Source organism: Rosa rugosa, chromosome 3 (genome assembly GCF_958449725.1).
Source record: "Rosa rugosa chromosome 3, drRosRugo1.1, whole genome shotgun sequence".
NCBI classification, from domain to species: domain Eukaryota; kingdom Viridiplantae; phylum Streptophyta; class Magnoliopsida; order Rosales; family Rosaceae; genus Rosa; species Rosa rugosa.
This window is the reverse complement of record NC_084822.1, coordinates 31,236,813-31,259,093: the sequence shown is the minus strand read 5'-3', so window position 1 is coordinate 31,259,093 and position 22,281 is coordinate 31,236,813. Positions and strand designations below refer to the sequence as shown.

General features: G+C 38.1%; 2 protein-coding genes and 1 long non-coding RNA gene across 12 annotated transcripts; 2 read left to right on the top strand and 1 right to left on the bottom strand.

Annotated features, from left to right (window-relative positions):
• Nucleotides 1–877: 877 nt before the first annotated feature.
• On the bottom strand, nt 878–8,169 carry LOC133739715 (uncharacterized). 8 transcript variants are annotated; one of them, XR_009860772.1, is made up of 8 exons: nt 7,578–8,169; nt 7,333–7,433; nt 7,125–7,251; nt 2,895–3,098; nt 2,136–2,207; nt 1,881–1,978; nt 1,353–1,596; nt 878–1,229 (listed from the first exon to the last, which is right to left on the bottom strand). XR_009860772.1 is itself a non-coding variant. In XM_062167502.1 (7 exons), the coding sequence occupies exons 1-5, from the start codon at nt 7,623–7,625 to the stop codon at nt 1,909–1,911; spliced, it is 417 nt and encodes a 138-aa protein (XP_062023486.1). In that variant the 5' UTR covers nt 7,626–8,169; the 3' UTR covers nt 878–1,229; nt 1,353–1,596; nt 1,881–1,908. The 8 variants fall into 8 exon arrangements, 2 of the variants coding, with proteins under 2 accessions (XP_062023486.1, XP_062023487.1); XR_009860773.1 differs by having other exon boundaries at nt 1,353–1,526; XR_009860777.1 differs by having other exon boundaries at nt 2,895–2,965.
• LOC133739156 (uncharacterized) lies at nt 3,487–5,684 on the top strand. Of its 2 annotated transcripts, none has more exons than XR_009860466.1 (5): nt 3,487–3,731; nt 3,836–3,933; nt 4,492–4,575; nt 4,737–4,796; nt 5,366–5,684. It is a non-coding gene; the product is annotated as an uncharacterized LOC133739156 (long non-coding RNA). The 2 variants fall into 2 exon arrangements; XR_009860467.1 differs by lacking the exon at nt 5,366–5,684 and adding an exon at nt 5,033–5,052.
• A 9,716-nt stretch (nt 8,170–17,885) lies between the features above and the next one.
• Nucleotides 17,886–22,065, top strand: LOC133738541 (ASI1-immunoprecipitated protein 2-like). 2 transcript variants are annotated; one of them, XM_062166099.1, is made up of 6 exons: nt 17,886–18,257; nt 20,272–20,357; nt 20,564–20,980; nt 21,084–21,305; nt 21,412–21,536; nt 21,631–21,770. In XM_062166099.1, exons 1-6 carry the CDS (start codon nt 18,255–18,257, stop codon nt 21,690–21,692), a joined length of 915 nt encoding a protein of 304 aa, XP_062022083.1. In that variant the 5' UTR covers nt 17,886–18,254; the 3' UTR covers nt 21,693–21,770. The 2 variants fall into 2 exon arrangements, with proteins under 2 accessions (XP_062022083.1, XP_062022082.1); XM_062166098.1 differs by having other exon boundaries at nt 17,893–18,257; nt 21,656–22,065.
• The last annotated feature ends 216 nt before the right edge of the window (nt 22,066–22,281 follow it).

Below are 22,281 nucleotides of genomic sequence, written 5' to 3'. Positions count from 1 at the left end.
AATTTGTTGCATATTATTTCTTATTTTCAGAGTGCATTTATTCCAAGGAGGTTGATCACAGATAACACTTTAGTGGCTAATGAAGTGTCACATTATATACATAATTGCTATTCTAGCGCGGAGGTGGTTTTCTTTTCAAATTGGATATGAGCAAAGCTTACGACCGTATGGAGTGGAGTTTCTTGGAAGTTGTCATTTTCAGGTTAGGTTTTGATGAGTCATGGATTGGATTAATCATGAAACGCGTTACTATTGTGAGGTATCACTATGCCAAAAACCTTATCAGTCGACGGTAGAAAACCGTTGTGGGATATGGAGAGTCACCGTTGTAAACCGAGCCGTTGTCTGAGAAACATATAGACAACATGTATGTGTTAAACGAGTTGTGTGATACTCGGAAGATGGCTCGGCAGGTGGCTCGACATATGCCAGGCACAGCTGCACGGCAGTTGCGGCACTGCCTTCAGACAACAATGCTAGTTTTGAAGCTGTTGTATGTTGAGCTTCTCAGACAACAGACTTTTATTTTGTGTGTTGTCTGACTGATATTCAAACTTCAGTTCTTGGACTATATCTGTTGTCTGATTAACTTTGGGACAACATAATTCAATTTCTTCTGTTGTCTGATTAACTTTGCGACAACATAGTTTAATTGCTTCTGTTGTGTGAATGCAAATTAGAAGACAGTGATTTGTTAAAAACCGATGTGTGATATGAATGATTGCAGTGTGATTTGTCCCCATTTTTTGCCATTCAGACAACAGGCAATTATCATTATATCTGTTCTGTTGTCTGATTATTTGAACATATCTCATTCCTGAATTAAATTGTGCATTTGATCCATTTCATACCAAATATAAACATTGCAAACCACTAATCATTGAACCCAACATTTTAAACCAGAAAAGCATTCTAGTGCATGCCCATCTACTTGGAACATCAAAAAGCTGATACATATATATATCCATTGTTCCAAAACATGCAACACATGGTGCATGACAATGTACCAGCAGCAGAGAAGCACAAAAAAAAGATGTTTTCCTTAGCAAAAATGGACCAGCAACAAGCGTGCTACTTCATGGCTCATGCACATATGTGTTGACAACAAACTTCCCCCACTCATTTCGCACTTGATCAGTATCCGCTTCGGTGTATTAGCTGCTGCCTCTCCTCCCCTATCTCTTTCCTTTTCTTCTTCTTCTCAACATTATCCTCGGCATGGCAGGTTTCTAGAATAAGAAAATAAATGTAAGGTATATATCATAAATATATGCTACATATCTAAAGAGTAAACATCTTCGAACAAATGAATTTTATCAAAGTAGCTAGGTTGAATTATACTGAGTTCTAACCTTGACATGTGATTTTATGACCAAGTGTTTAGGCCATGCTACACAACTCCCCAAAGCCTGCTTCACTGTTTCAATTTCATCTTTCACAGGAAATGACACTTTTGCTTTCTCCTCAAGTGCGGCATAGATAGAAACGAGCATATTAGCATGCCCTAGTGGAGTGCCATGAACGAGCTGGGAAAGACAAAGCAACATGTTCAACAGAACCTATTGCCAACTTGCATTCAACCTCAGCTACCTTTAACTAAAAAGTAGACCAAAAAACAAGATTTATAGCTGTTGCCTATGTATGTTCGAAAGAGAACATATTTAAAAGAATAAGATGCAAGCTTCAGACGTTTTCAGAAAACTGGTAACAATCAAACTTTGATATTTTCCAGTTCATTATTGGCCCATACATCACAATCAAGAAAGCTAGGGACTGCAAGTACCAGAATAGAGGTTGTCCCAGAGTCTTAATATTCAAAAAACTTAAACAAGACTCAACTGTGGAACACTAAATAATGAGGATGCACCCCACTCTCTTACCTCAGGATTCACAGATTTTGTTCTCATATCATGCTTGCACACGGGGCAGCATGTCCCTCATTTTGTCAGCCATGAGTCCACATAGCTTGAATGAATTTCTGCAAGTAACTCTCAAGTGGTTATGGAAATATTTAAACTTCGAATGACAAGGTAAGAAAGTATTGCTAACTTATATGACATCCCTATTACTACTACCAGTTGGCAATATACTGGAAAAGAAAAGACGATATAATATAACACTTTCATGTTACTCACATTCAGTTGTACATCTATCACAGGCTCAGAAACAGAGTTTGATGCTCTTGAATACAAACCTGAATCTTCTTCCTTCTCAAAAGTCAAGCAGATCAAGATATATTAATTAAAGCTCTTGCTGACATAAAGAAAAAATAAAGATCTGAAAAACCTGAAACCCTTGGGTTTAACCCAAGTGGTTATGAAGGGTAGGTAATAGACTGATAGGGTTAGAATAAGATGAAGGTTGTGCATTGAACTCATTATGGCATGCAAAATCTAAGTTCACATTGCACCATGAGGATATAAAAACCCGAAAATCTATATAATTCGAACTAACGAAGAAGAAACTAATGATGATATATCAACAATGTCAGCCATGGATACATACCTGCAACAAGAGGTGAAGAAAGTTGAAATGGAGCCATTAAATAAATCTTATATGTCTATATATGAACATGGTCCAGACCACAAAACGGTGGCATTGACATAAAAACTAAAACAAACCAATCAAACATTATTTAATTAATTATACATATAGTCCAAACGTCCACAGATCACTATACATATTTACATTATTTGATTAATTATACATATATTCCCTCTTGCTCCTAGACTTAATGACTAAAAACCCTTTGCTATTCCCTGATTACTTCAACCATCTAAACAACAACTACTAATCACCAAGTCAATGAAACAAGGAAACATCAATCAAAATAAATTCACAAACATGTTGTTTGGCACAAGCAGAGTGAAATAGACTCTCGTATGTAAGCATACCTACTCCATTTGCTTTTCTCTACTGCATTCCAAGCATTCGGCTCTGGTGTGTTACATGGTCCTACAGTAGCCTGCCATTGCATTTGCATTAAGTGAACATTATCAGGATAATCTGCAAAATCAATCAGGCCTTCTCCTTCAAACTAAGCACTCATGAGGACATCTTGTCTATGTTACACACTTAGACGCATGTCTCTTTCCGATCTGCAAAACTAGGGCTGGGATTTAGAACCGTAAAACCGAAGGAACCGCACCGAACCGCACCGAAAGTCTCGGTTCGGTTCGGTTCTACGACATAGGTATACACATTTTTTTCGGTTCGGTTCCTAGAGACATGTTCTCGGTTCGGTTCCGGTCCTTGTTTTTAAAACATCATTGGAACCGAATTACATATGTCAGTGTATAAGTGGACATTAGTGGTGAGCTTATTTATGTAAAATAGACCCATTCTCATGTGATCTTAGCCTTCCAAATGCGATCAGAGCCTTCCATCTTATCTCATAATCTCCTATCCATTCGATCAAAACCCTAAAATGTTATCTCTTCCGCTCTTCGACTCTTCCCTCAAAGGCTCAAACTGACAAACTCTCACTCTCTCAGTCTCCATCCTAGAAACACAAACGGAAAAGGATCGGCCGCACCAAACAATCACGGCACGTCTCCAGCGAGACGTTAAAGGTCTCCCTCGTCCTCGTCCTCGTCCTGTCACCAAACAATCAGTGCGCGTAGTCCTCGTCTCGATTGCAAATCCTACAAATCAAGTAATAGAATATCAAAACCCAGACGAGCGAGACGACCTCCCTCAAAGTCTCACTCTCTCAGTCTCCTTCGATTTGTGTAAGCTTTCATTTTTCTCATTCTACTCTCATCGCTCTGCAATTTCCTCTTCGATTTGTGAAATCTGACTACTTTTTCCTCTTCGTTTGAATCCTGTCCTGCAGTGAGTGACTGAGTATAGGAGAGCGAACACAGCTGCAACCAGCAACCCGTCTCCGCCAGTCCGCCTCTCCGGTCTCCGAGCTCCGCCTTCAGGCTCCAGGTATCTCACTATCTCTCTCTCCCTCTCCGAGCTCCGCTCCTCCTCTTCTTCTCTTCTGAGTTTCTGAATTCTAAAGTTGTAATCTGTAAAATTGGATTCGATACTTGGATTTCCATTTAATCTTGTGGGAAATGGGTTCGATTTTGAATGCGTATAGTTGAAATGGGTTCGATTTGACGATTTCCATTTGATATTTTGATCTTGATGGTAATTATAGGTTTTTAACAAAGATAATGTTGCTGATTAACTGATTTGATCTTGATGTTGATGTCGATTTCCATTTGAGTTTTCTTGTTGTTGATTCTCCTCATTTAGTTTATGGGTTTGGCGATTTGGATTGGGATTTTCTGGGATAATTTGCTCCACTAAAGTTTCAGAAACAAGAAGAGCTGGGATTTTCTTGATGATGATGCAGATTACTAAGTTTCAGTAGAAATATGTTCACTTCTTTTATGATATGCTCCCATAACATTTATTAGCTTCCAAATTGAAATTCACTTTTCTTATAGTCTAATTTGGGTTCATTTTCCAAATTTGGTTGGCACCTGATATATTCAGGTAGAAGAGAAACTTGAGTCTGGACAGGGGAAGACAACTTTCCGCCGTTTCTTTTCTAGATTTTGTACACCAATCTTTTTGGAGGTATGATTACTGCTATTGTCATGGTTTCTTTTTTTACTGTGTACATATGATCCATATATTATTCATTAGCTAGCTGTATTGTATTGAGAAATCAAACCAAAGCACCAACACCTATAGCTGTTATAATCTTCATTACTGATTTCTTATATTTGATCTTGCAGTCATTCGTTCTAACATTTTTAGCTGAGTGGGGAGATCGTAGCCAAATAGCGACAATCGCTGTAAGATGCGCCCTTTTCATAGTTCACTTTACTGCTGCTTTATATAATCGTTTTAGGGATGGAGAAATCTCATTAGCATAATTTTATTGATAACCAGATTTATATAGTTACTTCAACTCAAAAAAAAAAAAGTTTCAGTCTTGATTTCAATTGGGTACATCTGTTTTAGTTAACCACCCTACGTGTAGTTTGTGACAAATTTGGACCTTGGAATTAATCTGGTGCTGGAACTCTAGGAATGTGCAGAGAATATCATTAGTGATTTCTTTTTCTTCTTTGTTTTTCTTGCTCCAACATGAAAAAGATGGCTGATTTGATTCCCATTTTAACATTTTTAGTGGTAATGATATATGACTGCTACTACTGCTAGTGCAAAATTGCTCTTTATAAAGAAACTATCTGAATCGGTAAATGTGGGTGGGATGTTTTAAACATATGTAATTTCAACATATGTAATTTTAGTTTAATCAGGTATGTTTTAAACTTTTAATTTGGCCTTGCTTTTTAGTCAATTTGGTGTCCTGTATTTACAATTTAGCTAATTTGGTCATGTTTATCCGGATTGGCAGGAAATCTTGACCTACAGATTGCTTCTTGCTTACTGCCTTGGAGTTGGAGATCTAATTCCATGTCCGAAGCATCTGCTAGCTCCTCTGACCCATCCGCTTCCAATTTTGAATGATGCAGCTGCAATTTAGTTTGCTGCAAATTGATTTATTTGCTGCAAATTGATTTAGTTTTCAGTATTTAAGTTTGCTGCAAATTGATGCAGCTGCATTGTTTAATTTGGACTAAGTTTATTCACTTTATTGTTTAGTTTTATTTGCTGCATGTGAGACTTTGAGTTTGCAGTTTATGCATGTGAAACTTTTGATTGTTTGTGTTTGATAGTTTGAGAGTTTTGAACTTTTGATTGTTGGATAGTTTAATGCTTTCATCACTTTCATGCTTTGACAGTTTGGGAGTTTGCAGGAAATTGTTAATTTGCTATGTTGATGTTGATTGTTGAATATGTATATTGTAGATACTGTTTTGAGTTTGAATGAGTGAATAAATTGTGATATATTGAATCATTTGAATGTATGTATGGAAATCAGGAAAAGTGAAAACTAGAAAGTAGAAACAGCTGAAAAGCAGTGTTTCTATATGGAAAAACCGAGGAACCGAACTTGGAACCGATCCGAGTTTGGAACCGAAAAACTGATAATGGAACCGATCTGGAATGGAACCGGAAAACCGAGGAACCGAACTTGGAACCGATCCGAGTTTGGAACCGAAAAACCGAGAATGAGACCGATCTGGAATGGAACCGAAAAACCGAGGAACCGACCCGAGAATGGTCGGTTCGGTTCTGCATCGGTTCTTCATACAAAAAACATCAAACCCGAACCGAAAATCAGTTATCGGTTTCGGTTCCGGGTTCAGTCCTTGACATTGCAAAACCGACCCGAGTCCAGCCCTATGGAAAACAAAAGAAAAACCCTAAAATCAAAATCAACTCATTTTTGTTTTCATGACAAATATGTAAAGGCAATTTGGCTCCAACCACACTCACTTTTCACAACATATGAGATTACAAGAACAGAGAGACCAAAGTCTATTGTAAAGGCATATTCTTTTATAAGAATTCCATCTCAATTATACCTACAGGGCTACAAAGTAAAAGAACAAATGAATAATCTTTAGCTACAGACTAAGAGTTCACAAACACCATAAACTGGATTAGACTCATAAATTAACTTTAGACTCATGAAGCAGGCCAATAAGTTGTGATATTCAATTATAAGAGATACAATTACAAGAATGGGGCATATGAACACACTTGACAAAAAGCTGCATATGAGGACAAGAATGTATACATCACATACTTAAGCTGGTTGCACAAAGGTTTTGGCCTCACAGCTTTATCAGAGCAAACTACAAAGAAAAAACTGGGGTTTTTTTTTTTATTGGAATTGATAATGTAATAAGAAAATTTAACAAACATTTGGATCCAGCATAGGACGAGAACCAAAGCACCTATGTCCAGCTACTCTTGACTGGGACATCCAAAACTGATTAAACATGAGAATTAACAAAGTCATATTTGTACTCCTTTCAGAATAGAAGTCACACACACACACACACACACACACACACACACACACATATATATATATATACAATAAATTATTTTCATTTGAGGCTTGCCAATGGAATCCTGGTTGAAACAGAAACCTAGCACATATGCATAAACAAATCTGAAAAAATGAAGGTTGAACAGAAAAAGCAGATGGAATTTAATGACAGATTGAAAGAAGTAGAAAGAGCATTGTTGTAGGGTCTTACCAGATTGTCCTTCTGATAAACAATGGTTTCGGCAGCAAGCATCTCAGAGTAGAGCCAGACATGCTTGGATATGAGGCGGGCCAAAGTCCTGTAATGAACATCAGGCCATTCCATCATAGGAGCCACACTGCAAACCAAAACAACATATCAAAGTTCCATAATACAAATAGATTAGTTACGGAAATACACAGAGAGATCGAATTGGAACCTGAACCAAGGAGGAAGAGAGTTATGAAGCATTGACCATACCCAAATCACCGATATTCGATGTTTACCAGTGACAACTTCCCAATTTTGGGCACCTAACTCCTGTAAGGAAATTATAGGAAACCTTAACGTGTAATCATGAATCATAATTAAATTAAACACTAAACGATTCCTAAAAATAAAATGTAAAATCAGAACCCTAACTCAGACATATCCTCCAAGGCAAAGAGAGAACTAGAACTATACCACATCGTTCGTCCTCCTCAGCAATGACTCCCAATCCACATCACTCATATTGATCGAATCGAAGAACCAAGCGATATCTCAAACCAGAAACGGCACGCCGTATGGGAAATCCGAGAGGCAAATCTCAGTCTTCTGGAACCGAAACTCGATGAGGCAAGGGGACTGCGATTAAGCTCTCATCCGTGAGAAGGAGACGATTGCTAACTACTTCCTCTCATTCATCTTCCTCTCCTCACTAACTACTTCTTCGGTTCTTTGTAGAGGCTAAGCCTACAAAGCAGGAATTGTGTCAGAGTGCGGTGGAGTACGAGGGGGTCGCAAATAAGTTGGAGAGAGCGAGTTAGGGTTCCGATGGTTGAAGAAATTTTGGGGTCGGGAGTTGAGGGGTTGATGATTGGGGATCAGGGATGCATGTTTCAGTAGAGAGATGGTGAAATCCACTGGGCACTTCGATTGGATGCCTGATTTGCATTTAAGTCGGACACGGAGGTTGGTTGTGGATGAAGATGAAGGTACTTATCTTTCGAGGAGAGAAGAAGACTGATGAAAAAATTGTGCTTTGATGGTGTTCTCACTGTTCTGACTGGGTGTTGGAAATAAATGAAGTGGGAGACAAACTCACCCGTTGTTGGCTATATTTATTTTGTATTCATGTATCAGACAACACATAACATTCATGATGTTGTCTGATTCCGCACACATTAAATTTGAGTTGTGCTAGCAAGGAGGGAAAGTTCCCGCTATGTGTAAGCAAAGTTCAATTTGGGAGCGGGGGAATGAGTGGCGTATGGAGACACATCGAAACTTCTAATATATCTTCCTTGATCATACAACACAAGAACAAAAACTGTTGTATAACAATTTGCAAGCTACACTAATACAACAGATATAACTAATCTGTTGTATAATGAAGTACCAATTTAGAGCCAAATTTGGGTCAATCAAGGAGGGAAATCTGCCGCTATTTTTTTTTTTTTGATTCACACAACAGATTATTCTTGTAACCGTTGTGCAATGACCTTTTAGACAAAAACTTCAGAATTTTAACCACCTTATACAACGTAAGTTTAGTAAACATGTTGTGTGATTCACTTTCCTTCATCACACAACACTTTTTTTTTTTCGTTGTGCAAAAAGTGTTGTGTGTTAAGGTTTTTGGCATAGTGTATGCCTTTTTTTTATTAATGGGTAGACAAGAGGTTATCTAACTCCCACCAGGGGTCTCAGGCATGGGGATCCCCTCTCCCCATATTTATTTCTACTCTATGTGAAGATTTGCTCTACTTTACTGGAATGTAATGTGACTAATGGGGAACTATAGGGTATCAAAATTTGTGAGGATGCTTCAGTTATTCATCATCTTCTTTTTGCAGATGACAGTTTACTTTTCGGGAAAGCTTCTTTGGGTGAATGTTACCATATTCAACCAGTCTTGAATGATTATGAATTGGCTTCTAGTCAACAGATAAATTTCTGCAAGAGTAGTATTCTGTTCACTAAGAAAGTTCTTGAAGCAGATAAGCTAGCATTGGTGGGCTTTCTAGGTGTATCTATTGAAACTAAACATAAGAAATATCTGAGATTCCCTACTTACTTGGGGAGAAACCAGATTGAGTCTTTTTCTTATATTAAGGAAAGCTTCAGTAAGAAGCTAGTTGGTTGGCAGGGAAAGAAGCTGAGTGGTGCAAGTAAGGATTTACTAATTATCAAGGTGGTGGCTCAAGCTCTTCCATCTTATGTTATGAGCTGTTTTCTACTTCCTAAGGAGTTTTGTGATGATTCACACCAAATGTGTGCCAGGTTTTGGTGGGGGAGTAAACCCAATGAAAGAAAAATTCAATAGATGTCATGGGAGCGCCTGGATCGTTCTAAAGAGGAGGGTGGTATGGGTTTCACAGATCTGCATGCTCATAATTTAGCTTTGCTTGCAAAGCAAGGGTGAAGATTATTACGTAATCCTGATTCATTTGTATGTCCTTTGTTTAATGCTCGATATTTCCGCATTCTTCTTTTTTGCATGCTCCAGCACCTATTCATGCTTTTGCATGCTCCAGCACCTATTCATGCTTTTGCATGTTAGAGGGGGATCTATGTTCCTAGACCAGTGCTAAATAGGGGATTAAAATGGCAGGTTGGGGATGGTACTTCCATTAAAATTTGGGAGGATTGATCCATGGATTCCAAGGCCTTTTTTGTTTCGTCTGGTGAGGTATGATACATCTTCTCTTTTGTTGGTGAGTGAATTAATACTTGATGGTCATTGGAACGAGAATTTTATTTATGCAAACTTTGATGTTGAAGAGGCTAAATTGATTTTTTCTATTCCTCTTAGTACAAGTATTAGGTCAAATAGATTTGTTTGCCACTATGATAAGAAAGGTTGTATTACTACAAAGAGTGCATATAAGGTGGCCTTTTCTTCTCTACATCCAGCTCTTACAGGCAACTCTTCTTCTCGTATGTCTCCAAGTCCTTGGAAGGTAGTGTGGGCTGCTCACATTCCTGGCAAGGTGAAGGTACATATTTGGAAAGCTTGTGCTTCTATTCTTCCAATTGCCTCTCAACTTAGAGGGTGCAGCGTTCCAATTGATTAGGGTTGTCTATTTTGTAATGTTGAGGAGAAAACTATTCTCCATGTTAGTAGGGAGTGTAGTTTCATTCGTGCTATTATTAGACTAATGCCGGATTTGCACACTACTCTGAGTTCTATGCTTGATTGGCTTGTACTTTAATTTGCAATAATTTGGTGTCTCAAAGTTATTTATCTTTACTGCTAATGCTACTATGGGGGTATGGAAAGAACGCAATCAACGTTTGTGGGCTCGGAAGGTTCATACTATGCAGCAGGTATAGATCCAATTTGCTACTCTTCTTCATTCTTTCCAAGCTATAAGGAACAGATCACAGCCCAAGCTTAGGCATCAGGTGAAGCCGTGATGCCTTCTCCTGTAGGTTGGCTCAAGGTAAGCATCGATGGTGCCTTTGATCAAGTTTTCCATTATGGTGGACTGGGATTGTGGCGAGGGATCCTACTGGTATGGTAGTAGCAGGGACATGTAGACGGTGTATTGATGTCCTGGCTCCTATTGTGGTGGAGGTCCTTGTTGAGAATAACATTTCGGCTCCGGTAATATTTGAGTTTGATTGTATCTTCATTTAGCTCAGGCTATCCAAGTTGAAGGTGATGATACTTCATAATTGGGTAGAATTGTTGATGACATCTCTATGGCAATTTCTTCTTTGTCAGGTTCTTTATTTTCCCATGTTTATAGGGATTCCACTAAGCTATCTCATAATTTAGCTAAGCATGCCCTAGTTTCAGGGTTGCAAGTATCATGTAGTGGGCATATCCCTCCAGTATTTGATGAATTCTTTTGTAATACCTAGTCTTCATCAATGAAATTTGAAGTCCTTTGTTTAAAAAATAATAATAATAATAAATAAAATAAAAAACAACCTAAAGAGCATAATTTTATACAATTATGATTCACATGCTAGTGTTCATTTTGTGCATGGGATTAACACTTCATTTAGAAAAGGCCATTTCTCAATTTTAAAAATTAAATTGAGATTGAAAACCATCCGCATTAGAAGAAGAAAGAATTTTCAAATTCAATCCTTGAACAACTGAACAAATGCATATATTCAAACATACTTCTTCAATGTTCTGAGGTCAGTTCTAAGAGTAAAATTTAGATAAATTTTAAATACACTCCCTCAATTACTTAATACACATCCCTGATATTTTTTTCTCTCATTTTTCATCAAACTTCCATCTATGCCCCTCCTCATTAAATAAATAAATGAGAAAAACTTAAGGAAAAAAAAAATAGGTCAGCTATGTATCATAAAGTTTTATTTAATACATTCTTTTTTGTTTTATTGTGAAATTAATTGCTAATTAATTTGGGCACATATCAATATGGTAATTAATAATTACATTTCTTCTTTCTCACATAAATGAGGTTGATATATCGCTAGAATATTAAATAACTTAACATTCTTACCTTTGTTGTTTTTCAAGTTAAAAAACTTGATGCCTCTAAGATTTTAAAATATTCAATATATGTCAATATCTTCGTGATCGATATAGTCATGCTCAATATTAAAATCGCTAAATAATGAGCCATGGTGGTTGTTTTGCAAACAAACTGATTGATAATGATGTACTCATGTATCCAAGATATATTTCTTTCAATATGTTTCAACCAATTTGGTTTTTTTATTTTTTTGTTTTATACATTCAACCAATTTGGTTGCTTGCTAATTCTTCACGTTGAATACAATTATTATATCTGTCATTGACGTTCAGGTATATATGATCTTGAAGATATATTGATTGTATTATGAAGACGAGGAGAACATTTAACCTATAAGAAAATATTTAATTAATATTTTAATATATAAAGCATTGTTCAAGTAAATCCAAAATATGTCTGGCCCAAACTCTAGGTTACTTGCTCAAGTTGTAATAGGGTTACGCTTAGAGATAATCTCGGAGAATCTTAGTAGATGGATAATCATTGTACGATTATGTTACCAAGTACAACTCTGATTCTATGTTTGTAATCCTCTATATAAAGAGACCCCTATTATCAATGAAAGTACGACTCAATTCTCTCCCAATTTCAGTTTTCTTAAAACACATTATCAACACAAAGCCCTAACCCTGAAACCCTAAAATCGTAACCTTCAAACCCTAGCAACCACCGCGCCCACCTTGAAGTACTTAATCCCAGCCCGGAACTGGTGGCGAAACCCCCAGAACCGGCTGGAAACCCACCAAACCGGCCACCAGAAGTTTTTGAACCAGCCGGGTTAGCCTCGCTCCAGCCCTTGCACAGGCCCTGCAAACCCCCTATCGACAGCTCACTCAAGCCTCCACAAGCCCCTGCCGACACCCCAGCGCCTAGCCTCGGTAACTCTCGTGCACAGCTCTACACGTTAGCCTCGCTAGCTGTCAATAGTACCTCAATAGCTCTACGCAGCCACGCACGCCCACGCCGACAGCCCTCGCAGCCCAGTGAGCTAGCCTCGCCATCTGCTCGTCAGGTTAACCTCGCAAATGACAGCATCAGCACCCCTGCCTACGCGGTTAGCCTCGCTCCTGCCACCGGCGACTTTCTGACCACTATTTCGAGGTATTTTGTTTTTACTAAAAGTTCCCGTTTTTGAGTTTTTTCAATTTCTCTTCTTTTCTCGGGGACTTGCAACCTCCCTTCTTCTACCCCCTGCCCCCCCCCCCCCCCCCTTCTCTTCTTCATAGGGGAGACCAAAAGCCGAATTGTGGGGGTTCATACTCACTCCAAGCTTGGAGCTTGTAGAGTCCTCCAAATTTAGAGTTTGTTGAAAAATTATGATCGACTACAAACACATCATTGTTTCGATCTAATCCAATATATATCTCTTGGAATCGGATTTCTTGGAAGCGACTATGCTCAGAAATTCCTAATTTATTGGGAGTGACTACGCTAAAAAAATTTATATGTTTTCGTGGTAGCCTTTTTTGCTCTAAAACTAACCCTAATTTCTTGTTGTTTTTTCAGGATGAATAACTTGAACAAGTTGAACTTTGCTCCACTGGAGACAATAGGCGCAGGATACCACAAATGGGTCCATGATGTGCGCCAGCGTCTTAAGGCTAAATGGATCCTAGACACGATCCAAGAGCCAAGTCAGAACGTGCTTACTCCTCAACAAGCTGCCGCTTTGGAAGCGAATAGAGATACTATGGAGGCGAACCAAGCTAAAGCCATCATTCTCATGACAAGGCACATGAATAACGCGCTCCAGAATGAGTACCTCAATGAAGAGGACCCTAGAAAGCTATAGGTAGAACTTGAACAGCGATTTGGCAACATTCGTGACCCTTTGCTTCCTGATTTAGAAGTGAGATGGCATAGCCTCCGCTTCTGTGATTTCAAGTCTGTACTTGACCACAATTCGGAAGCCCTTCGTATCAACTCTTTGATGGAATTATGTGGCAAAAATATCACTGATACGATGTTGATCGAGAAGACTCTCTCTACCTTCCCCGTCTTTGCATTGATGATTTCCAAAAATTATCAGATCGATGTAAATGCAGGACATGGCACAAGGTTTCATTAGCTTATTGGAGCCATGAACGTAGCTGAAAAGCACGAGAACATACTTGTGAAGAACTATAACTCTAGACATGTGGGAACCAAGTCTATTCCAGAGTCTAACTATAGTCGCACCCCTAAGGGAGGACGCAAGGAGCGAAATCCTAAAACTAGGGATAATTCTAGACATTCTAGTCCATATTCTCGCCCCAAAGAGGAAGAAAATCGCCAACATAGGCCTGCACGAAACCGTGGATGTCAACGTGTGAAGAGGGACAGAGGCAAAGCCTCCAGCCATGGTGGTGACGCCACCAAGGACAATGGCCGTCCAAATCGCACCCCAAAGGCGCCTCGATCAAGGGAGCCTGACCATAATGATGCTTATCTTCGGTGTGAAGCGTCCTGACATTGGGCTAAAGCATGTAAAGCACCCCAGAATGTTGCAAACACGTACAAGACGTATCGTGAAGCAAGGGAAGCAAATTACATGGAGCAAGAAGATCAAGATGACGATCTCGCTCTAAGGGTTAAAGACTTCAAAGACCAAGAGACTAACGATTTTGATTAAGTCTACTAGAGAAAACAAAGACTTCACATGGACATCTATTCTTTCGAGCGAAACGAAGCATGAATCAATGGTTGATTCCTGAACTAATTGTGACCCCCGTCGTTGCCACTAGCGCCGCCGCCGGCCACCGCCAACCTAGGGCTAGCACAGTCCATATCCATGACGCCATGGATGGCGTCCATCATGGTGATGGTGCCCGAGGTGATGATGCAATTACCAACTTTGCTTCCAATAGCATTTCAGACGCTTAGGCCCAACCAAAATCCTCATTGGTTGTTTCTAAGGCCTCTCACTCATTTTACAAAGCCTGTTCCTTGGGGAAATTAGAACTGAGACCGTCCTACGCAAAGGATACAAAAATACTCATTTTGTCCTTACATAGAATCCGAGGGGATTCTGTGGACTGATTTAACCAACTTGCGGACGTTTAAATATTTCATGATGTTGGTTGACACCCAAACACGCTGGTCACGTGTTGTGCCATTGTCCACCTGTAAATGCTGCTTATACTACACTCCTAGCACATATCATATGACAATGGGCTCGCTCCCCGTATCATCTCATTCAGTCAATTGGACTTGCCAATGCTAGAGAGTTTACATCGAAGACTTTTGATGATTATTGCATATCACAGGGACTGATGTTGGACATCATATTCTCATGTACACACCCAAATGGTCTCGCAGAAATGACTATGATGGTAGCCCGGACATTGGTAATGCGCACCAATCTCCTTATATCCGCTTGTGGTGATGCAATATCGCATGCAGCTATGCTAATTCGTCTACGACCCACCGCCACTCAATCTACCTCTGCGTTACAGCTAGTGACTGGGTACCAATATCTCATACTTAAGCATATTAGAGTGTGCCATAATTGTGCTTCCAGCGCTGCCACAACGTACTATGATGGGTCCTTACAAACGAATGGGCAACAAAGTTGGATTTGAAACTCCAACAATCGTCCGCCACTTAATATCCTTGCTAGGCAATCTCCTTATCGCTAGATTTGCGGATTGTCACTTTGATGAGACAGTCTTCTCGTCGTTAGAGGGAGATAAGAATACGGATGTTCAACAGGAACGACAGGAATTGTCATGGTCTGTCCCCACTATGTCTCATCTCGATCCCTGTTAAAGTGACAAGATCACACATATCTGCTGCAAACATGCCTATAAGGATGGACGTCCCTACGAGAGGACGTAGCCATCCTACACAGAGGTAGGCATGGTGCCAACGCCATAGAGAGTGACACTCTAGCATTATAGGCCATGGCCCCAGCTAGGAGGCTCGTGGGTTCGAAGGATACTTTGGCATAACTTCATCCTTTGATCATCAAGATTCTCTAATGAGTAATTTAGAATTAAAATGAAACAGTAGAACTGTTTTTACTGGTGTATCAAAATTGTATCATTTGTGTACTAAACTTTATTACTGGTGTATCAAAATTGAGTAACTATATGAACAAGATCATAATACTACTTGAATTTCAATAAAGTGACATACTTAACTAAAAAATCCCACAACCTTTATAGATATCAAATATCTGAATCAAAGTATGACGCAGTCGGAAAGATCACCTAGGTTTATAAGCAATAAACCTAAAACAAAGGTTCTGGAGTCCACCAGAGATAAAAGAGAAAATTCTCAATTTGATTGATAATATGATAGAAGATAGGTTCTGCAGCCATTTAAGGTTGCTTATATATGAGAAAAGAAACCCTAGAGCGACTAACAATGAAATCCTAAAGCCCACGGGTAAAAATAAAACAAATCCAAATCAAACTAGGAAACCGAAAATTTTGAAAAACAGTAAATTGCAGTTTTGAGGCCCTAAACGATCTCAAAAGCCCGAAAAAGCCCACACGTCGTGGCAAAGCGACGAGTTTTGTTCCTGGCATCGTTCCCTTGCTGGAAAGCTATAGCAATCGCGAATCGGACACCGAATGCTAAAGTTGCAATAGTAACTTGGGTTTTCCTCCTTTTGCACGATCGAACTGTTCTTCAATTCGGACTGCCATCCGGTCTACATCAAAGTATTTAAAATTTGAGTGAAATGGTGTTTTCTAGATACACGTGTGATACATCTTTGATACACGTCTGATATAACTCTAATACACATGTAGTACAATTTCTCATGATGGGAACCTCGATTATGATAGGGGAAAATTTTGATTGAAATTTTGTTTTGGTGATACACGTGCGAAACAATTTTGATATAGGTGTGATACACTATGGTGTGGTGGCCCTGAACCCCAAAAGTGATTTGAAAAAAAAAAAAAAAACTTACTGAAAAAGTGAAAGTATGTTTTAATGATACACGTGTGATGTATTTTTAATACATTTATGATACCTTTTTTTATACGGGTTTGATACATGTGTCACGTGGCGACTCTGGACCTTGAGGGTGATTTGTGACAAAATTGAGTGAAAATAATGTTTTGGCTATACAATTGTGATATGTGTGTGACATGGCAAATTGGGCCCACAAGGTGATTTGAGACAAAATTAAGTGAAAATGTGTTTTGGTGATACACATGTGATATAGGATTCATATGTTTTTATTAGAGTTTACAAATGTCCTAATTAACTTTGTTTGCTTCAGTTCTAGTGTCTTCCCTCTTCTCTCACTAGGTCTGACCCAAATCTCTTCCAGCTTCTCTCATTGGATCTGATCCAAATCTCTTCTCCTAAACAATGTTTGAGTTTTAGATCTATGGTAATTTATTTAACTGTTTGAGATATCATTTATCCCTTTCTCTTTCTCAAATTTTAGTGTTTTTATATTTTCCTTCAGTTTCATCATCTTCAAAAATTTCATAGAAGAGTCTCTCCTCTCTAAGAGGTAATTCTTACATGTTTGGGTTGGGTTTTGGTTATTTGTTTGCTTTATGGTTAATATAATATTTGATTATGATGGACATTCATTATTTCATGTTGGATGTTGGGTTGATGGTTGCTGGGTTCTGAATTAAATTCTTTCGATGGTAAAGAAATTGATTTCCATAGTGATATATTTGAGTATGATTTAATAGCTAAGAAGCTAATTTGTGACTTTAATGGCTGAGGTTTTTGGCTATGACAGAAGGTTTGCTTTTGGCTCATCGATTCTCTTCTTGTTCTTTGATTTTCGAATCGGATAATCTTCACATTGAGCATTAGAGAAGTTCCAGTTGCTTTTCCCAATTTCAGTTGGCATTGGATTAACAAAGAGGCTAATCGAGCACATATCATATTGCTTGTTTAATTTAACTTCTTCTTTTGTTGTTTGTTGTTCTTCAGCTTGTGACCCTTTTTGTAATTACACCAATCAAAATATATGAGCACATATCAAACACTCAAAATTTGTTTTTCATTTTCACGGTACTTTTAAAAATAGTTTACCAAACACTCAATTACTTTCTTTTACAACAAAATAAAAAGTGTTTCTCCTCACAGTCAAATTAGAAGTGCTTCCTCTCAGAGCACACAGCAAATTCCAAATTAAGCCTACAAAAAACCTTTCAAATCAAGATCTTGTTCCACAGTGTAACTGTAACTGTAACTGTTTCAGAAACACAACACTATTTACATATGTCCCCGGGGTACTCGCTGACTGACCATACCTCGAGAAACGAGGAGTGGGACTACACTCTCTGCATTGTCGTATCATACTGCAACTGACACACCGCTACGACAGGCCAATAATGTTCACCGCCACTCCCAAACGGGCCCCACGTCTTTCACACCGGATTGTTTTGATTTTCCCTCTTTACTTATTTTCCGCCGCAAAATAAAAACGCTTCCATTTTCTGTTTCCCAACTTTCCCCCTCTCGGAAAAAAAAAAAAAGAGTAGACTCGGATTTAGGGTTTTACAGAATCGCAAAAAAAATTGATTTCTTGCCTTGAAAAGATGGGGTCTTTAATGCCGTGGCTTCTTCTCTGCGTCTCACATTGTCGCTCTTGATTGGCCGGAATTCTCGTCCTTGAGGCTACGAAGTGGAATTGAGGGGGTTTTATGTTGGACCCCTGAAGCTAATCGCTACCATGGTACGTTTCATTTATGCGTTTCTTGTTTTCTTTTCGGATTAAGTTTCGATTTTTTGTTTGGTTTCTTTGAAGAAATGTATTTATCTTGGTAAATAGACTTGAATTGCTACTGTTGAAGAATCGTTTGGGTGATTTTTAGGGAATTTGAAAGTGTTTGAGAGACTGTGAGGCTGAGATTCTGGGATTTAGGATTCAAAAGTGTGATTCTTTTTGTTTTCTTTAACTTGGGTTTTTGAGAGAGAATTGTTCAGTGTGTTCTGGCACTTTTGGAATTTGGACTTTCTTGATTGTTGTCATGCTTTTACTTTTTCTTTTGTGAAAGTTGTGTTTGTATACTGAAATGAAGATAATTCGAATTTGATTGTGGGCATTAGGATCTTTGTTTTATGGGTTTTGACTGGTAACATATTTTTTTTTTTTTTATCAGTTTTGACTGCATAACTAGAGAATGGTGTAGAAGGCTATTTCTTATGTGCAGTTCTATGCTTTATGTTAGCTGTCAAACTATTAGCTTATTCGAGTATTTATAAGGGGGTAAAAGAAACTAGCTGAGTATAGGTTTTCTCCCAGAGGTTGACTGTGGTACAGCCAGAATGTTATCTAGGAGATATTAACTAGTTTGATGTGAAGGAATCAAGGACTTTTAAGTTCCTTAGTTTCATCATGCATTGTGAAAAAAAAGTGAGCTAAAAGTTGGTATGTTGACCTTAATTAGTTGTATAGACAGTCCAAATACCACGTTCACCTTGAATCTCCTTGTATCCTGTATGTTTTTTCTGGACTTGTGTTAATTACATACTAACAGACCAGCGCAATAACTCCAGATCATTCAGACTCCTCTCAGTGATAAGATTTTTCCTTTTACCCTTTGCCTTCTACTCTACCATTCATTTTATTTCTTTAAATGCAACAATCCTATTTATTTATCCTCTTCTCAACAGATCCTATAGCTAGAATCATAGCTCTTCAAGTACTCATCAAGAGATCATTTTGATTAGGTGACAGTTTTCTCATCTCGGTCTTGTTTGTTTTAGAATTTATTCCTAACAGCTCACTCTATTATGCATGATGCATATGATTGTCTTTGGCAGACTTTTAGTCACACCGTGCTATCACTCTTTAAGATATTATTAGACAGCTTTAGATTCTAAAGACACAAACAGGATAAACTGAATTTCTGTTTGCTGTTTCCATTTTTATTTATTCATATTTTACCTACAAAGTGAATTGAATGTCTTTTTGCTGTTTCCAAAATCTTATTTTTGACCTTTCAAATTGATGTTCCAGTGGAATTTGATATCCTTAATGAAGTATAAATCTAGAGATTGTGAGGTTCTGGATAGGAACTTGGGTTGTATCTGGGAAATAGTTGGGATAAAGCTTTAAAACCGTTGATCAACTAAATAGGAGGTATTGGAAGGAGGTCAAAAAAGTCAATGGTAATTCAGGATTCAGCATCTCTGAAAATAAGGTGTTTAGTGGAGATTTGGCAAGTGTGAAGTTACTCCTGATCAGTAAATATGTTTTACTATTTCCATACACCCACAGAATAAGTGCCAAAGATTGTAGATCGACTTGTTGGGAGTGTTAATAACAGTTCCCATTACTAAAATGTCAGAACATGATAGCTCATGCGATAACAAGATATCTACCTCTGCTTTAGTACTCATTCTAAATTCTAAATTATGGCTATTCTCATACTCCCAAGTTAAACAATGTAATATTACATTGATGTTTGAAAATAACCTGTTTACCATTTACTGTCCATATATGGTCATGAAGAGTATTTGATATCAGTTTTTATTTCTGCTTTAAGAAAACACCACATGCTTATAAGAAAACTGATATTAAGTAAACTCACTGCATCCAGTTATTAAGTAATTCTTATACATTTGGATTTGGGCTGTGGGGCTTTCGAATTTCATTTTGTAATTGTCAGTTGTTATTTTGGGTGCTAAATTATCTATGAACAAAGCATAAGCATGCTAAAATTAACTATGTGCTGTTTCTGCAGGTAACTGTCTGTCTAACATGTGGTGATAGAGGCTTCGAAAAGGTTACGGTAAACTGTTCGAAGTGTCAAGATAGTCCACAACATATGTATGATTCGTTCCCATTTGCTTATATTTTTATTTTATATTTTAATTTTTAACGATGAAAAATAAGTGACGATACTGTTATTTAAGTACCGCTTTGTTATAAACTAAATTTATTTTCTGGTTATTTGAAATTATACAATTGTACTATAATCGCACTGTTCTCTGTATGGATGGCTGATCAACTCATCTCTTCTCTTTTATCTCCAGTTATTGCCTTGACGTGACACCAGAAAAATATTTTGAGAAAGATTTTGCTTGGGTTTGTGACGAGTGTAAACCAGTCTCTATCCCTTCGAAAAGTCATCATAACCAAAACTCTAAGAAGAAGAAGAGGAAGAAGTTGAAAAAGAAGAGTAATAGAAAGAAATTCACTGGGTCTGTGGCTAAAACGAAGGTTCAGATATGTGAAGGTAGCCCTCCTGAACACGAGGCTAAGGGCAGTGAAAATTGTGATAATGTTCTAAAGATTGGTAATCGGTCGGGACAGGTTCTTGAAGATCAGGTCAATTCCTCCCATGATCTAGCCGCATCTTTAAAGACCCCTCAAATAGCGGCTAGTGACCCTTTGAAAATCAATGAAGACTGTTATGTTGCTGCACAGCCTATTATTGATCCAACTTGGAGGTACAAATTCTATCCTCTCCCTTTGTTTCGAATTTAAGTTGAACTTGTACAAGCACATCTGGTGCAGGTTAAATTCCTGAGCTGGTTTTGTTTATTGACACAGGGGAAGTCTAAGCATAATGAACAAAGACTTCAGCATCATTAGTGGACTTGTAGCCCATCTTTCAAGCTTAGCATGTGCTAAAGTGTTTGAAGAGGCGAAATTGCTACCAATGCTGCTGTTTCCAGATTTGGTTTGTAGGGTTGATGTGTGGCCAAAGGCGTTTGAGAGCTGCGGACCAAGTGATCAGAGTATTGCTCTTTATTTTTTTCCTGACAGCAAAAGGTGATGGATTTCACATTAGTTCTTGGTCAGTTGTTCCTAAATCTTTTACTGTTGGCTTTCTAAGACTTACTCTTCTTTTTTAATTTTTATTTTTTTATTGGTACAGTAATGAGAAGGATTTTGATAACCTAGTGGTTAGCATGATCCAAGAAGATCTTGCTATGAGGGCAGTGCTGGATAACGCTGAGCTTTTAGTTTTCACTTCTAGTGTACTGCCCAAGCAGTTTCAGAGTGAGTCCTAAATTCTTTGTTTGCATGAACATTTTCCGCACTCTCTTTTTAATTTAGTAACCTGTATAGCTCTTGTGGAGAATTTAATAGATAGCCTTCTTGAACTTATTGATTTGCAGGATTCCAGACAAAGCTTTATTTGTGGGGTGCATTTAGGGGGAAGCAGTCTTCCCCATTAACAAATGATAATGCCCCCAGAGGTGAGAAAGACCTCACAAAGCCCTTACCCTGTTGCACACAGAGTCCAGTTAGTCCGTTGAGCAACAATGTGGACTGTCGTTCTGAATCTCATTAGTCATTTGGTGATTAACTAATCTGAATTTTCGTTCTCTCACCAAACTATGTGCAAAAGTGTTGTTTTCTTTGTAAACTGATAAATCTTGTAGTTTAACCTGAGGATGCTGATAAAATTAGTTGAGGGGTGTAACATCATGTATTCATGTAGGAAGTTGACAGTATAATAAAATCTGCAGTAGTGAGTAGTGACTAGTGAGTACTAGCCTTATTTATTTATTTTTTTTGTTGTTTATTTTTATATTTATTTTTCCTTTTAGTCAATGGCCAATTAGTACTAGATTGCTAACTAAATCTTCTAGAAATGGTGGATTGCAACGTTTTAGCTTAAGGAGCCCAAAACTATTAAATGCTGCTAATGACAATTGTGTATAATTGGCGACGACGATGGGGTTTAGAAAAATGTGGAATAAATGATTAGATAAGTAATGAGATAAATTGTCAAAGCTCA

Excerpts from the sequence above, each read along its gene's own strand:
- LOC133739715 (XM_062167502.1), bottom strand. The coding sequence starts at position 7,625 with ATGAGTGATGTGGATTGGGAGTCATTGCTGAGGAGGACGAACGATGTG. Across the intron at positions 7,252-7,332 it reads TCTCTTCCTCCTTGGTTCAG|TGTGGCTCCTATGATGGAAT; the intron begins GTTCCAATTCGA and ends TTTGGTTTGCAG. Across the intron at positions 1,979-2,894 it reads GAGAAAAGCAAATGGAGTAG|AAATTCATTCAAGCTATGTG; the intron begins GTATGCTTACAT and ends AGTTACTTGCAG.
- LOC133738541 (XM_062166098.1), top strand. Across the intron at positions 20,358-20,563 it reads CAAGATAGTCCACAACATAT|TTATTGCCTTGACGTGACAC; the intron begins GTATGATTCGTT and ends TTTTATCTCCAG. Across the intron at positions 21,537-21,655 it reads ACTGCCCAAGCAGTTTCAGA|GATTCCAGACAAAGCTTTAT; the intron begins GTGAGTCCTAAA and ends ATTGATTTGCAG.